Source organism: Amblyraja radiata, chromosome 3, assembly GCF_010909765.2.
Source record: "Amblyraja radiata isolate CabotCenter1 chromosome 3, sAmbRad1.1.pri, whole genome shotgun sequence".
Taxonomy (NCBI): Eukaryota; Metazoa; Chordata; class Chondrichthyes; order Rajiformes; family Rajidae; genus Amblyraja; species Amblyraja radiata.
In genome coordinates this window covers 22526928-22543913 of record NC_045958.1, presented here as the reverse complement: position 1 = coordinate 22543913, position 16986 = coordinate 22526928, and the positions used below count along the sequence as shown (strand labels likewise).

The 16986-nt window shown below is 43.3% G+C and overlaps 1 protein-coding gene across 1 annotated transcript; it reads left to right on the top strand.

The window, feature by feature from the left end:
* Positions 1-3522: 3522 nt before the first annotated feature.
* On the top strand, positions 3523-4094 carry LOC116970644 (U6 snRNA-associated Sm-like protein LSm8). The gene has a single exon (XM_033017188.1). It carries the CDS (start codon positions 3567-3569, stop codon positions 3855-3857), a length of 291 nt encoding a protein of 96 aa, XP_032873079.1. The 5' UTR covers positions 3523-3566; the 3' UTR covers positions 3858-4094.
* Positions 4095-16986: the final 12892 nt, after the last annotated feature.

Genomic DNA, 16986 nt, shown 5'->3' with positions numbered 1-16986 from the left:
AAGATTCGGTGTGCTTCTGATTCTTCATGAATCAAATGATGTTTCCTTCGTTAGGATCCTGTTGAAAGACCTTCAGGCCATTTGTATGATCTCTAATCTCCTCATTCATCCATCACCAGTAGATATATTGTCCATGAGCAGAGGCAAATATTCACCCCCAAATGTGAACATGGACACAATTTATTACAGATTTCCTTTGCAGTTTGTGAACAATAACCATTTTGTCTCTAAAGAGCAGGTCACCCTGGTTGCCCAGTTCATTCCCCATGTAGAAATACAGCCCGACTATCGTATCTCATTCCATTCCACCTGAATCATTTGTTTCAAGCATTGCTTCATATTAACAAAACACAACGTGCAGCAATAATTCAGTGGGTCCGGGTCCCTCAGTGGAGAACATGGATAGGTAATGTTTCAGGTTGGGACCCTTCTTCAGACTGATGGTCTGAATGTTCTCCAGAGGTGCTGCCTGACCCACTGATTTACTCCAGCCCCTTGTGTCGTTTTTTTGTAAACCAGCATTTGCAGTTCCTTGTTTCAAGCATTGCTTCATATCATCTGCCTGCTCGTCTTCTCAACCTCGTTGATCAAAAGCAGAGAGTTTTGCAATGTTGATACAGCTTGGTATCATTGGCATTCCTTATGTCCTTGTGATGGTCTTGGCTAAGTGTGTCTTCGGCATGTATGTCTTTGCCAGGGCAGTACTGAATCTTTTTGTTGTTTGCCTACTTCCTCACAAGTTTTATTTATTATCTATTTATTTATTTATTTTATTTATTTTATTATTTATTTCGAACAGAATAAAAGAATAAAAAGCAAGTGTGAAACAGCATACAAAAAATAAAACAAGAATATTTATAAAGTGTCATAAACAATATCTATAAATAAATGAAATCGTATGTGTCTGAAAAGGAGCAGGAAGAAGCCAAAGCTTATTAATTCCCACCCGTTATTCAACTGCTTGTAATTATCTTATACAAATTTAGCAGCTATACGTATACCATATGTACACCAGCAGCTATATGTACACCAAATTATTTACATTTATACTAATCAAATATTAACAAAGCTATACAAAAAAGAAAAAAAGAAAAAGAAAAGAAAAAACCCTCATATACTATACAGTATCTTAGTCATATATACAACCCATCACCCTATAATCACGCTTCCCAATACAATCAGTATAACAAATATCCCACTCACAATCACCTATCCTCATCCCAATATCCTTTTAAACAAGTGTTGTTGTACATCTTTTTAAACTGAATTATGCTTGTGCTAAGTTTTATCTCCTGTTCCAGCCCATTCCACAAATTCACACCACAGAATTCCCTAGCAGAAATGTTGATGCTCTGTGGACAAGCTTAACTGCAATGATCTCGTGATTTGGCATCTCTGTGCTCATGGAGCTGTCCCATCTAATGCTAACATCACTACAAGTATTGTGCCGTAGAAAGACACAAAAAGCTGGAGTATCTCAGCAGATCAGGCAACATCCCTGGAGAAAAGGAAAAAGGTGACGTTTTGGGTCGAATCCCTTCGTGTCAGAGCTCTGCCTGTGTATGCCACTCTCCAGCAAGATTACTGCATCAAGACTCTTTTCCAATGCCTTGTTGTGTCAGCTCCTTCTTGTTATCACAATGTCACAACCCAGGCTTTGCGAGACTGCCTGAAGAAGGGTTTCGGCCCGAAACGTCACCTATTCCCTTCGCTCCATAGATGCTGCTGCACCCGCTGAGTTTCTCCAGCATTTTTGTGTACCTTTGCGAGACTGTCTGTTTGATGTGTTTGATCATTTGCTCACACATATCCTGCCAATGCTAGGCCACATCTCTTTTGGTCAGCTATTTGAATAATGTCTCACATAGGAACTTGCTCAGATAGTTGACGGACATGTAATGGTGTTAAACCCATTTCTAGACATTGCAATGTACTTTTGTTGCATCTCATGCACTCAGCAGAGTCTCATTTGAGAGCCATATGGTATGATGCAATTCCCTCCTTTTGTAAACAATTAGATGCAAAAACAACTTAATTCTTCTCTGGATTATGAGCCTTAACAGCTCAATGTGCTTTGTAAAATCCTCCTAGCTGTCACAATTTGTTAGATGGGTTACACACCTATTAATTAATTAACAAATATAAATATTCAGCGGAGAAGAAATATGCCTTACTCAAATGTAGGTTGGAACACCTTTCAAATGAGCAGGGTTTTGGTGGATACACCAACAACAACCGACACTCAGTAACCACAGGAGACGACCTCTTCATCATTAAATCAAAGTTGGGTTATCATGCTGCAATAGCAGATTAAAGTCATCACTGGCGGAGAATACTTGGGATGTCTGCAGAAGATCAGTGGCCAGTGGCAGTGCATGTCACGGCATTTCATTCCTTGCAGAATAGAAGACAGAAACATGCTCATCTGACCTCTTGCTTAGGTCCAAAGTATTTTATATGTTGATGTGCTGATTCAAGATGAGAATAAATTTTTAATTTTCTGTCGCAGCAGGTTGACAAAACAGTGGTTTGACGAATGGCTGTTGGAGGAGGCCTCTCCTACTCTTTCAGTGACAGTTTTAGCTAAGCAACTGGATTAAGCTTCTCTGTACCATCCTCACTGATACTGTCTGCACACATTCAAAGCAGGGTTTCGATGCATTGGAAAGACATATGGGGATCATTTTAATTCCTTATGACATGTTGACAGAGAGAGGAGATGGTTAAAATGTAAATGTTGTTTTAATACAGGCAGGTTGCTTTCCAGTAGTGGATCTGTCACGGAAATATTTTAATGAGGTTGCATACCTGAAATGTAACTAGAGTTTTATCTTCAATAACTGTCAATCAGGCTGTTTGTTTGTTGGGAAGTAATGTCAAAGAATTCAAAGGCTTTCTAGTCGTTAAAATATATAATGTTAGTACAATGGCTCAATACACAGTGGCACAGTGGTCGAGTTACTGCCTTACAGTGCCAGAGACATGGGTTCAATCCTGACTACATGAGCTGTATGTGCGGAATTTGTACATTCTCCCTGTGCGTTGGTTTTCATTGGGTGCTCAGGATTCCTCCCATATACTGAAAACGTGCAGGTTTGGTGGTTAATTGGCTTCTGTAAATTGTCCCTAGTGTGCAGGATAGTGCTCGTGCATGGGTGATGGATGGTCAGCGTGGACTCGGTGGGACAAAGGACATGTTTCCATGCTCTATCTCTAAATTAAGCTAAAATGTTCTGGACTGGTATTCCAGAAAACTGACTTTAAATTGCACTTCAGCAGCTGTGGAACGGAAATTCACCTAAAAATTCATAACAATGTTGACTTTGGGGAGATAAATAACAAATGGTTTTAGTATTGATGGCGGCAAAAACTACTGGACTGTTGTAAAAACTCATCGGGCGTACTGATGTTGTTCAGGCAAATAAATCTCCCAATGTTACCCAGTCTGGTGCAAAGGTGACTCCAGAACCATCTCAAGTGGTTTACATTGGAATGCTCTCAGATATTGCTTATCAAGCCACTCAGTTCAAGGGCAATGAGCGGGAACGGCTGCCACTCACGCCGCCATGACGTCGACTCTCGAGAACTACATCAACCATACAGTTGCAGTGGTCACAGCAGATGGAAGAATGATTGTGGGTACGTTAAAGGGGTTTGATCAGACCATCAACCTAATCCAAGATGAAAGTCACGAGCGAGTTTTCAGTTCACAACAAGGTGTGGAACAAGTAGAACTTGGCTTGTACATAGTGCGAGGAGACAATGTGGCCGTGATTGGTGAAATAGATGAAGAAACAGATTCTGCTTTGGATCTGGGGAATATCGGAGCTGAACCTTTAAATTCTGTGGTCCATTGAAAGATGTGAGAACTTTGTGAATGCATAGATAGCTTTGAGGAGAACTGGAACTGATGCTTTCACAAATGAGCACCGTCCTCCAGGATATATGTAGTTCTGAAGGAAGAAAAGCTATTTCGTACCTGAACATTTTTATGTCTTTGTAGTTTGAATATTTACATACATATTTCTTATGTAGTGAGTTCTTGCTGACCAATTGAAAATAAACTTAATGAAATTTTAACTTAAACTCAAAAATAAATAAATAAATAAATAAATGGACGCTGGCGCTGTAGACTGCAGGACAACGTGCTGAGGGACGCACTGAAGCTTGGTGCAGCCAAGACCGAGGCTCGGTGGGAGAGGACCACAGTCTAGTCTTTTTGCTGTTGGACATGGGGGCAGGGTGTGGTGGAGACGCCCCTCAAAAATAAGGGAAGGGATTCCATGCCAGTGGGCCACATGAGTGGCAAGGGTGGTGGAGAAGTTTGTGAAATTTGAGCAATGTGTGTAAACTGTATTGAATGTCTGTATAACCTCCGAAAATGTCGGATGAATTTTTTTGCACGGTTCATGTATTGGATATTTTTATTACTTGAATAAAGTCTATTTTGAAATAAATACATAAATGCTGGCTGATGGTTATGTTAGATTCCAAAAAATTGAATTAAAATAATTAAGTTGTTCAGTCCCACCTGGAAATCAGCAACTGTTTTCTTAGTTTGCTACGAACAACCATTCACCAACACAGCACCAGAGAACCAGATTCAATCCTGGCCTCCGGTGCTGCCTTTGAGGAAATTGCACTCCCCGTGACTACATGGGTTTCCTCCTATTTCGCCACGTTCCTCCCACATCCCAATTACGCATGTGTTGGTAAGTTCATTGGCCACTGTACATTTCCCTGAGTTTGGGTTAGTTTAGTTTGGAGGTACAGCACGGAAACAGGCCCTTCGGCCCCCGAGTCCGCTCCGACCAGCGTTCCCGCATTTTGGCACTATCCTACACACACTAGGAACAATTTGTACATTTACCAAGCCAATTCACCTGCATACCTGTATGTCTTTGGAGTGTGGGTAGAAACCAAAGACCTTGGAGAAAACTCCCACGCAGTCACAGGGAGAACGTACAAACTCCATACAGATAGCACTCACAGTCAGGATCAAACACAGGTCTCCGGCACTGCAAACGCTGTAAGGCAGCAACTCTACCGCTGCACCACCGTGCCACACACAGAGTTTGTCAATGAGCAGCAGATTCTGGTGGAGTTGATGGAAGTGTGGGAAGAATAAGAAATGGGATTCATGTAAAATTAGTGCAAATGGTGGTTCATTCAAAGTGGGCCTATGGGCCAGTGTCCATGCTGTGTTCCCTAATGACCCTATCACACCATAAACTGTCCTTACTTCACTTCCATCCCACAACATCACTTCTCTGCTTCCCTGTCATCACTGGGAACTTTGCCATAAGGAATTCCCCTAGATGACTCACTTCATCTACACAGACCTGAAGATCAATGTTGCTGTGTTTCCTATACAATGGCAGGAAATGAAAAATTGAACCTCAACAATAATTACAAAATGGCTCAGACTTGAAATCTGCAAGTTTTGAAGAGCCACATCTGTGAGTAAAAGCAAGAAGTCAGCAGTTTTGTTTGAGGCTGTGCCAAGTTGCCAAGCAAGGCCAAAGGCATAGAAACATAGAAACATAGAAATTAGGTGCAGGAGTAGGCCATTCGGCCCTTCGAGCCTGCACCGCCATTCAATATGATCATGGCTGATCATCCAACTCAGTATCCCGTACCTGCCTTCTCTCCATACCCTCTGATCCCCTTAGCCACAAGGGCCACATCTAACTCCCTCTTAAATATAGCCAATGAACTGGCCTCGACTACCCTCTGTGGCAGAGAGTTCCAGAGATTCACCACTTTCTGTGTGAAAAAAGTTCTTCTCATCTCGGTTTTAAAGGATTTCCCCCTTATCCTTAAGCTGTGACCCCTAGTCCTGGACTTCCCCAACATCGGGAGCAATCTTCCTGCATCTAGCCTGTCCAACCACTGAAGGATTTTATAAGTTTCTATAAGATCCCCTCTTAATCTCCTAAATTCTAGAGAGTATAAACCAAGTCTATCCAGTCTTTCTTCATAAAACAGTCCTGACATCCCAGGAATCAGTCTGGTGAACCTTCTCTGCACTCCCTCTATGGCAATAATGTCCTTCCTCAGATTTGGAGACCAAAACTGTACGCAATACTCCAGGTGTGGTCTCACCAAGACCCTGTACAACTGCAGTAGAACCTCCCTGCTCCTATACTCAAATCCTTTTGCTATGAAAGCTAACATACCATTCGCTTTCTTCACTGCCTGCTGCACCTGCATGCCTACTTTCAATGACTGGTGTACCATGACACCCAGGTCTCGCTGCATCTCCCCTTTTCCTAGTCGGCCACCATTTAGATAATAATCTGCTTTCCTGTTTTTGCCACCAAAATGGATAACCTCACATTTATCCAGATTATACTGCATCTGCCATGCATTTGCCCACTCACCCAGCCTATCAAAGTCACCTTGCAGCCTCCTAGCATCCTCCACACAGCTAACACTTCCCCCCAGCTTTGTATCAACCGCAAATTTGGAGATGTTGCATTCAATTCCCTCATCCAAATCATAAATATATATCGTAAATAGCTGGGGTCCCAGCACTGAGCCTTGCGGTACCTCACTAGTCACTGCCTGCCATTGTGAAAAGGACCCGTTTACTCCTACTCTTTGCTTCCTGTCTGCCAGCCAGTTCTCTATCCACATAAATATTGAACCCCCAATACCGTGTGCTTTAAGTTTGTATACTAATCTCTTATGTGGGACCTTGTCGAAAACCTTCTGAAAGTCCAGATATAACACATCCACTGGTTCTCCCTTATCCACTCTACTAGTTACATCCTCGAAAAATTCTATAAGATTCGTCAGACATGATTTACCTTTCATAAATCCATGCTGACTTTGTCCAATGATTTCACCACTTTCCAAATGTGCTGCTATCCCATCATTAATAAATGATTCTAGCAGTTTCCCCACTACCGACGTTAGACTAACTGGTCTGTAATTCCCCGTTTTCTCTCTCCCTCCCTTTTTAAAAAGTGGGGTTACATTAGCTACCATCCAATCCTCAGGAACTACTCCAGAATCTAAAGAGTTTTGAAAAATTATCACTGATGCATCCACTATTTCTGGGGCTACTCTGGAGTGCAGCCTATCTGGCCCTGGGGATTTATCGGCCTTTAATCCATTCAATTTACCTAACACCACTTCCCGGCTAACCTGGATTTCACTCAGTTCCTCCATCTCATTTGAACCCCGGTCCCCTGCTATTTCCGGCAGATTATTTATGTCTTCCTTAGCGAAGATAGAACCAAAGTAGTTATTCACTTGGTCTGCCATGACCTTGTTCCCCATGATCAATTCACCTACTTCTGACTGCAAGGGACCTACATTTGTTTTAACTAATCTTTTTCTCTTCACATATCTATAAAAGCTTTTGCAGTCAATTTTTATGTTCCCTGCCAGTTTTCTTTCATAATCTATTTTTCCTTTCCTAATTAAGCCCTTTGTCCTCCTCTGCTGGTCTCTGAATTTCTCCCAGTCCTCCGGTATGCTGCTTTTTCTGGCTAATTTGTACGCATCATCCTTCGCTTTGATACTATCCCTGATTTCCCTTGTTATTCACGGATGTACTACCTTCCCTGATTTATTCTTTTGCCAAACTGGGATGAACAATTTTTGTAGTTCATCCATGCAGTCTTTAAATGTCTTCCATTGCATATCCACCGTCAACCCTTTTAGAATTATTGCCAGTCAATCTTGGCCAATTCACGTCTCATACCCTCAAAGTTACCTTTCTTTAAGTTCAGAACCATTGTTTCTGAATTAACAATGTCACTCTCCATCCTAATGAAGAACTCAACCATATTATGGTCACTCTTGCCCAAGGGGGCACGTACAACAAGACTGCTAACTAACCCTTCCTCATTACTCAATACCCAGTCTAAAATAGCCTGCTCTCTCGTTGGTTCCTCTACATGTTGATTTAGATAACTATCCCGCATACATTCCAAGAAATCCTCTTCCTCAGCATCCCTGCCAATTTGATTCACCCAATCTATATGTAGATTGAAGTCACCCATTATAACGGTTTTGCCTTTGTCGCACGCATTTCTAATTTCCTGTTTGATACCATCTCCAACTTCACTACTACTGTTAGGTGGCCTGTACACAACACCCACCAGCGTTTTCTGCCCCTTAGTGTTTCGCAGCTCTACCCATACCGATTCCACATCCTCCAAACTAATGTCCTTCCTTTCCATTGCGTTAATCTCCTCTCTAATCAGCAACGCTACCCCACCTCCTTTTCCTTTCTTTCTATCCCTCCTGAATACTGAATATCCCTGGATGTTCAGCTTCCAGCCTTGGTCACCCTGGAGCCATGTCTCCGTGATCCCAACTATATCATAGTCATTAATAGCTATCTGCACATTCAACTCATCCACCTTATTACGAATGCTCCTTGCATTGAGACACAAAGCCTTCAGGCTTGTTTTTACAACACTCTTACCCCTTATACAATTATGTTGAAAAGTGGCCCTTTTTGATTTTTGCCCTGGTTTTGTCTGCCTGCCACTTTTACTTTTCACCTTGCTACCTATTGCTTCTACCCTCATTTTACACCCCTCCGTCTCTACGCTCACACATTTAAGAAACCCTTTCCCTTTAACTCCATCCTCCACTATCCCATTCGACACCCCACCCCCCTTATTCAGTTTAAAACCACCCGTGTAGCAGTGGCAAACCTGCCTGCCAGAATGCTGGTCCCACACCTGTTAAGATGCAATTCGTCCCTTTTGTACAGAAGGGCTTCTGAAAAGCTTAATGCAAATCACAGATTAGAAGGACTACAAACAAAAAACAAAAAAAATCACTACAATTCACATGGCAATTACCCTTTGTAATTAAACTGAGGTATGAGCGGTTTAGTAACATTTAATTAAAATGTGCTTGCCACACGCGGGGTAATGCTGACTTTAAATGAGAGTGTGGGCATCTGATATTGTCTCAGCAGCTCATTAAACATCACCACGGGTTTGTGTTTCCATTGTACACTTCCTTGTACTGGGTGGGCGGTGCTGTACAAGTGCTGAGCAGACATGTGTTGGAGATCTTTAGGCACGGAAACTCAAATCTATAAAACCAAATGGCAAGGATGTGGTCATCTTTAACTTTGTAAATAATGTTTGCCAGTTGTTTTCTCTCTTGTCCGCAATCTCATCTTCTGATGGTAGAATCCCATGAGAATCACAGTAAAATAACTCCACATGAAGCTGTATTTAAAAACAAGCAGCAATTTTAATCTTAAACTTTCATCAGATGAGCATTAAAAGGTAAAACCGATTTGATTCAGTGCAGATGTGAATAAATAATTCTACATCAAAGGCCTTGCCTTCAATCACATGGTTTAAACTGTCATTTAATAGACATGGGTAAAAGTAGGAATCCTTTAATCATTTTGTATTGCTAAATGGCTGGTGAGCTAAATCAATGCACAGTATGTTTTTAACTTGTGGTTTGTTTGTTTCTTAAAGTAATGCTTTTTTTTCAAGCTTTGCTTTTTAGTTCAAAATTCTGGTTGTATAATTAAATCTCTCAATTACATTATTGGAGTGACACAGAGACGCAGCAGTAGAATTGCTGCCTTACAGCGTCAGAGACATGGGTTCGATCCTGACTACGGGTGCTATCTGGACAGAGTTTGTACGTTCTCCCCGTGGTATGTGAAGAGAAAAAGATTAGTAAAGACGAATGTGGGTCCTTTGAAGGCAGAAACTGGTGAAATTATTATGGGGAACAAGGAAATGGCAGATGAGTTGAACAGGTACTTTGGTTCTGTCTTCACTAAGGAAGACACAAACAATCTCCCAGATGTACTAGAGGACAGAGGATCTAGGGAGACAGAGGAACTAAAATAAATTTGCATTAGGCAAGAAATAGTATTGGGTTGACTGCTGATAAATCCCCAGGGTCTGATGGTCTGCATCCCTGGGTCCTCAGGGAGGACCCTGGGATCTAGAAATTGTGGACGCATTGGTGATCATTTTCCAATGTTCTATAGATTCAGGATCAGTTCCTGTGCATTGGAGGGTAGCTAATGTTATCCCACTTTTCAAGAAAGGAGCGAGAGAGAAGACAGGGAATTATAGACCAGTTAGCCTGATATCGGTGGTGGGAAAGATGCTGGAGTCAATCATTAAAGAAGTAATAACGGTGCATTTGGATAGCAGTAAAAGGATTGGTCCAAGTCAGCATGGATTTATGAAGGGGAAATCCTGCTTGACTAATCTACTGGAATTTTTTGAGGATGTGACAAGTAAAATGGATGAAGGAGAGCCAGTGGATGTAGTGTATGTGGACTTTCAGAAAGCATTTGATAAGGTCCCACACAGGAGATTAGTGGGTAAAATTAGTTTGCCTTCATGTTGTGGGATTTTAATTCTATGAAGAACTTCATTTGTTATTAACTTGTTTCCTGTCAAGAAGTTGACATGGATAGGTTTGGTTTACAGTCATTTAGAGAGAACTTCATAGCAGCTTACAGGAGCAGAGAAGTCTGTCTAACCTGCATGACCCTGTGATGGTTAATTATGTGATACTTGTGTCGAAGGGTTGATGTAGTCTGATTGGGGGGAAATCTTTGGAGGCTGAGCCTCAATCCTTGGCAATGTGCATTTCCAAAAAATAAGTATTTTCTCCTCAAATCCTTTTTTGCATCCTGTCAACTGCCAAGTCGCCCACTAAATGAGCTGCACATCTTGTTAAAATACCCACCCTGTTTTGCTTCCATTAAATATAGAAATGACAGGATGGGATCGGATTTCTCACTATTAAAAATTTAACAATGGACTTAACCCTGACTCATGCATGTTAAATTGCAGCCCAGTTTTTCTATTAATATTGGATACAAATCAATACAGATCATTGTTTAAAAATGATGAGCTAGGCCTTGGTATCATGTTACACATAATGCTGCAAGGAAAGACGATTCTTGTACTGCATCTGCCACTGCCATGTGAATGATTTAATGATTGAATTGTATCGTTTATTCAGATAGTTGCAGTTCAGGTAATGCATTCCAGTAGGAGTTAAGTAATTTCTGTGCAAAGAGTTTTTCAGACAGATTGATGTAAAATAGTAAGATTAAACGAGAACTTACCAGTTTGAAGTTTGATCTGTATTTTATGAGGAGTTACGATGAGGGTATTACGTGAAGAACCCGCTCAGTGCGCAGGCGCGGCATACTTCCAAGCAGCGGTGTGGAATCACAGATAGACACAGTTATTTTGAAGTAAACATAGTAAAGATAAGGAGACATCAATTTATTAGTTTGATCCATATAATGAGGGTGGGAGCGGAGGGCGCATAATACCCTCATCGTAACTCCTCATAAAATACAGATCAAACTTCAAACTGGTAAGTTCTCGTTTAATCTTACTATTTTACTTCGGAGTCACGTGAGTGACTACGTGAAGATTTCAAAGCTCTGTGATTTCAAACCGTGTCACAGTTTCATTTCACTCACTGCCGAAGTTCTTGAGGGAGGAAGTGTTATCGTAATGAACCAATGAGTCTATTTGTAGAAAAACACAATGGTATTTTTTAAACAATAACAACAAAGAATTAAGTTGCTCCCCTGGGCTTAAATTAAATATTTGCAGTTCGTAAATCTTTACTGCAAATAAACCAGGTTTTGCCAACGGCTTATTATAAAATTTCTGAACGGTCTTTTCCCTTCCCACCATCCTGCTGTAGCCAGGATGTGGTCTATAGGCATGTCCATTCTTTAGCCGTCGACATGGATGCTGCCCTGGTGGAATAAAATTTGTACATGTTAGTGTTTATCCCAGCAGTTTCTAGCACCTGCTTGAGCCATCTCGCAATGGTTTGGCTCGTACCCCACCATAAGGTTTTTGTGACTGACCCACAAGGCTTTTCATCTCCCTCGAATATTCTGGTTGTGTCTATGTAGGATAGTAGGTGGGTCATGGCACATAACCGTGGTTCTGGTGGGTAAGCCATGACTGGATTAGGTGTTCCTGGTCTGCTCTGTTTGACCAGTCGCTGGATAACGACAGATCTGGTCTGGAGCTGTGATCATGTTGTCCAGTCGCAATAGGTGTAGTGACTGGACCCTCTGAGCGGATACAAGTGCCATCAACATGAGCGTCTTTAGTGTAGCTTGCTCGAGGCCGGGGGATCTGGCTGGTGGCCATTCCCTGAGATATGTCAGGACCACACTGATATCCCAAATATGGGTATACCTGGGCTTAGGGCTTGATATTGTAAATGCCCTTCATCAGTTTTACCACCAGTGGATGGGATCCCATCGCCTGTTGTCCTGCCGCTGGTTTGAGATAAGCAGAAAGAGCACTCTGCGCTGTGTTGATGGCACTGTAGCTGATCCCTACATCGTGGTGTAGATGGCCAGGAACTCCAGTATGTTGGTGGCTGTAGCTGTTGCGTATGTTGTCCATGTTTCCTGGCAGTACTTCTCCCTTTTTTGATGCTGGTTAAGTACTGCCTCTTGGTGGATGTTCGAAGGGATGCCGACATGGTGGTGATGGTTTGTTTGGACAATCCCAGTTCCAGGTAAGGTCTGTTCAAACTTGCAACCCAGGCGTTTAATTTTCTCATGGCATGGGTGTTTAGCTTACCTGGTAGGTAAGTAGCTGATAGCCAAATATGTCTTTCGACATACCATTGCCAAATCATGTTGACCAATTTGTCGCATGATAATGATTTTATGCCACCCATATGGTTAATATAAGCCATCACCGTAGTATTTATCAATTTGTAACCGAACATGCAAGTGCTGCATATTAGATAAATATGCTTTTAAACCATAAAAGGCGCCCAACATCTCTAGATAGTTAATGCCCAGTGTAAGTAGTAATGATGACTCTAGTTTAGTCCATCTACCACTTGTGCTGGATATGGAGTTAGTCGCTCCCCAGCCTTGAGCACTGGCATCTGTTTGAATAACTAAAGTAGGGTTAGTGATAAAGATAGGGCTGAAACTATGCCAAACGTTTTCTGCCCACCACTGTAGCTCTGATATTGCTTCAGTGGGTAAGTTCATGACACGATCATAGTGACCTGTATGTCGTTTTATTGCCCGTACCTTTGCTCACTGTAAATTTTTTGATAGTGCAAAGGTCCGAATTGTGTAGCCGGAAATGCTGCTACCATTTCCCCAATTACTCTTGCTACTTGTCGAATAGTTGGTCGCTCGTTGACCATTAATTTGTTGCATGATTGTGCTAATTCAACCATTTTTGCCTTTGGCAAGGTAACAGTCATATGGACTGAGTTAATTGTGAAGCCCAGGTAGTCCATGATAGTGGATGGCTTCAACTTAGATTTATCTGGATGTAGGACGAACCCCAGAGTTTCGAGGAGCTGTTTTGTAGCTGATACTGCTGCCACAGCCAATTCCATCGTTTTCCCTACTATCAGAATATCCTCCAGATATGCCATGACAATATGTTTTTGTTTTCTTAGTATTGCCATGGCTGGGTTCAATATTTTGGTGAATAATCTTGGGCTGAAGTTAGCCCATAGGGCAATGCTTTGTACCATCCAGATATATTTTAGGTATCTGCAATGATCCTTGTATATGGGTACTAAATAGTAAGCATCTTTAAGATAAATGCTTGCCATGAAGTGTCCTTTGGAATTCAGTTGTTTGGCAGTAACATATGTCTCCATTTTGAAATGTATATACTTAACAAATTTGTTTAGTGATGTTAAGTCAATGATGATGCGACAGCCACCATCTTTTGTGGTTTTAGTGAATATATTCGATACAAATTCCAAAGGTTCATGTTTGGTCTTTTCGATGACCCCCTTTGTGATAAGTCTCACCAGTTCAGCTTGTCCCTCACATTTCTCTTTGACGGAGGGAGAAATACCTTTTGGGGCCATTGTTGAACTGGCGGTGTTTTTTCTGACATGAATTGTATTTTATATCCACTAATGCTGTTGAGTATATACTTGTCACTCATGACCATACCCCATGCTTCTTTAAACAAGTGTAATCTCCCCCCTGTTAATAAAGCACCCTTATTCTCTATATGCTGGTAGGGACCAGACCCACCTACCTCCATGGTTATTGGCGATTCTGTTTCTTCATTTTCCTGAAGATTTTGTTCTGACGTGCTGGCGATGTTGGGGGGAGGCGCATTTTCCAGAGGGTCCGCTGCGGGCCCTGATCTAAAAAGATCTTTGGGGACAATGTGCGGACCCCAAGCGTTCACCAGTCCCATATTGCGGACGTCGACTGGTGGATGCCGTGGGGTGCTGCCGCTTGGGTATCGGAGGTCTTGGTTTGCTCGTCCCGGGGCCTGCCCTCATTAGGCCGAAGGTTTTTGATGCTTCCTGCATCTCCTTCAGTTTTTTATTGAAATCTTTCCCAAATAGCAGCGCGTCCGTCTCCGCAGCTGGGGCTTTACACAAGCCAGCAAATTTGGGATTGAGGGCAGGTCTTATGTTTCCCTCCGGAGATTGTTGATCTCAAATTGTGTGGTACACATTAATGCCAGCACATCCTGCTGGCAGGTATCCATCTCCGTGGTCTCCACGGAACGAGCAAAGGCTGTGATGGCCGACGTCAGGAGCCTTAGGATCCGCTGTAGCTTGAGTTCTTGGGTCCGGATGTGTGACCCACATGCCCCCAGATTTGGCTGTTGACACTTTTTACTTTGAGGGCCTCACAGTTTTCTGGTGCTGTGTGTTGTTTCAGCACCTCAGCGAGCACCTTTTCCAGTAATGGTTGATGCTGGCCGCCATTCTTGGTTCCAGCGGTGCTCCAGCCCGTGGGGTTGCTACAAGCGGTCCATCACACCCAACAGCTCTTCATGTTCCTGCACCCCTGGCATACTCCCGAATTCGTCCGCCTGCCCCTGTTCCAGACCAGCCCAGCCCTGGTCACCAATGCTAGCCTCCAGTAATGAGGGAGCAGAGGGCAGTGTACAGAACACTGTGGAGGTGGTGCCTGACCTCCCTCCGCGAGAGCGCTCTTTCTGCGCATCTCGCTGGAGCTGCTCCAATTGCTGTTGGATGCAGCTCAGGCGGCTGTCTCTCCTCCATTTAGGTGGAGACATGTCCCCGTCCGACGAATCGGTCGCCACCGGCCGGATGCCTGTTCGGATGGCTAGACATCCAGCCCGCAGTTCAGGCATTAGCGGGACTGGGCTCGGCGCGGTGATGGGGATAGCGGAGCGCCCGGTAATTGTCCCTACCGCCTTCTTCTGGAGCTTTTGTGCCTTGTAGTAGCGAGAGCGCCCCTCAAGCAGCGCGTCTCACAGGCACCTGCTCCGTGAGCCGCTCCAGCGGCTCTCTCTCCCCCCGTGCGGGTGGAGAGACGTCCCGTCCGACATCGGGAACACCTGCCGGATGCCTCTCGAGTGGCTATGCATCCAGCCCGCTGCTCAGGTACTAGCGGGCTGGCCTCGGCACGGTGTCGGGGAATTACGGAACACCGGGTAACGCTCCTATCGCCTGTTGCTGCCCCCCTCCCCGACGGGAATACGTTCCTCCTTGAACGGGGGACAGTTTTGTTCCAGAGCCTTTTTCTCTGCCTGTAAAAAACACAAGCAGAAAAAGGCTCACCTGTAAAAGAAAACCCGACCTCAGGGTACTCACCTGACGGTCCGGTTCATTCTGTAGCGGGAGAGCCTAACTCCCGTTGCAGGCCGCTGTTGCACTGCTGGCGTAATGCCGCGCCTGCGCACTGAGCGGGTTCTTCACGTAGTCACTCACGTGACTCCGAAGTAAAATGTCTGGTGTTGAGGTGATTTTAACTACATTGAAATACATATATGGTGCTTTCATGCATAATTTACTTATTAATTACTTCCTTCCCTTGTTGTTCTCATAGAGAATGATAGAAATATGACATTGCAATATTCTTTGGTTTTCTAATATTTATACCAGTTTAAACGAAGTTTTGAGCAGTCATTCTAGCAGATGCACGGGCCTCTGTATTACTGTATCATTTGCCCACAGAGCCAATCACCAAGGCTTGATGTATAATAAATCTTGCTTTTTGAGAGTGAAAAAGAATGCTGGGTGAAGGTGATTTGGACTATTTTTAATGCAATTTAAAATATTTATAAACATTTATATTTAAAACCATGGTAACATAATTGCTGGGAGCTAAATGCTGAATTACAATGGAAATGTCGGGACAAACATCAATTAAAATCTTATGGGACTGATTGCCCCAGATCTGACTGGAAATACTTTAATATTATACTTTATAGGCATACTTTATTGAAACTAAGTTGCACTTTAGTGCACTTGTGCAAGTTTCCCAATTCTATACTTCTATTTGAATATTACATGGTTAGATTCACACTGCACGGAAACAAACTCTTCGGTATGCTTAGTCCGTGATGAACATTCAGTATCTATTTATCCTTTCCTACATGAAAGTCATTTTATTCTACACCCATACTCACCGACCGACTCCGAACTCCAGCAACAGCAGCTTCGTCCGCCCCGAATCGTGGGGCTTTCATCGGCCGGCGGGGGCTTCAACATCGGGAGCAAGAATTTCATTGTCCTATACAGGGACACATGACAATAAACTCACTTGAACTTGAACTTGAACTTGAACGATCCCCTCGATGCAGCAGTTTGATTTTGAGCCGCTCCAGCACTGAAAGGCCCCGCGAACGTGCCGATTCAGCCCTTAGAAAGCGTCTGATAAAGCCCGGATTACAAAACATGGGGGGGGGATCGTCCCCCACCTCTCAAAGCATGGGGGGGACGTGCCCCCCCTGTTCCCCCAGGATTTCCGCCCCTGTTGGCCGGTGTGGGCAAGTTGGACCAAAGGGCCTGTTTCCATGCTGTATGACTTTGACTTTCTGACACAAAGCCATGGGCTGGGATGGAGAGTTGTGAATACGTCCTGCATGTGATGCTGGTGGAATTCTCCATTGGATCCTCCATCATCAGACCATCAAAGGCTGCACCCCTTTAGCAGCAATGCCTTTCCCTCATATGTCACCAGCACCACCTTATTGGAAAATAATGCAATTGGCAATT

Bases quoted from the DNA above. Each gene is read 5' to 3' on its own strand.
- LOC116970644 (XM_033017188.1), top strand. From the start codon at position 3,567: ATGACGTCGACTCTCGAGAACTACATCAACCATACAGTTGCAGTGGTC.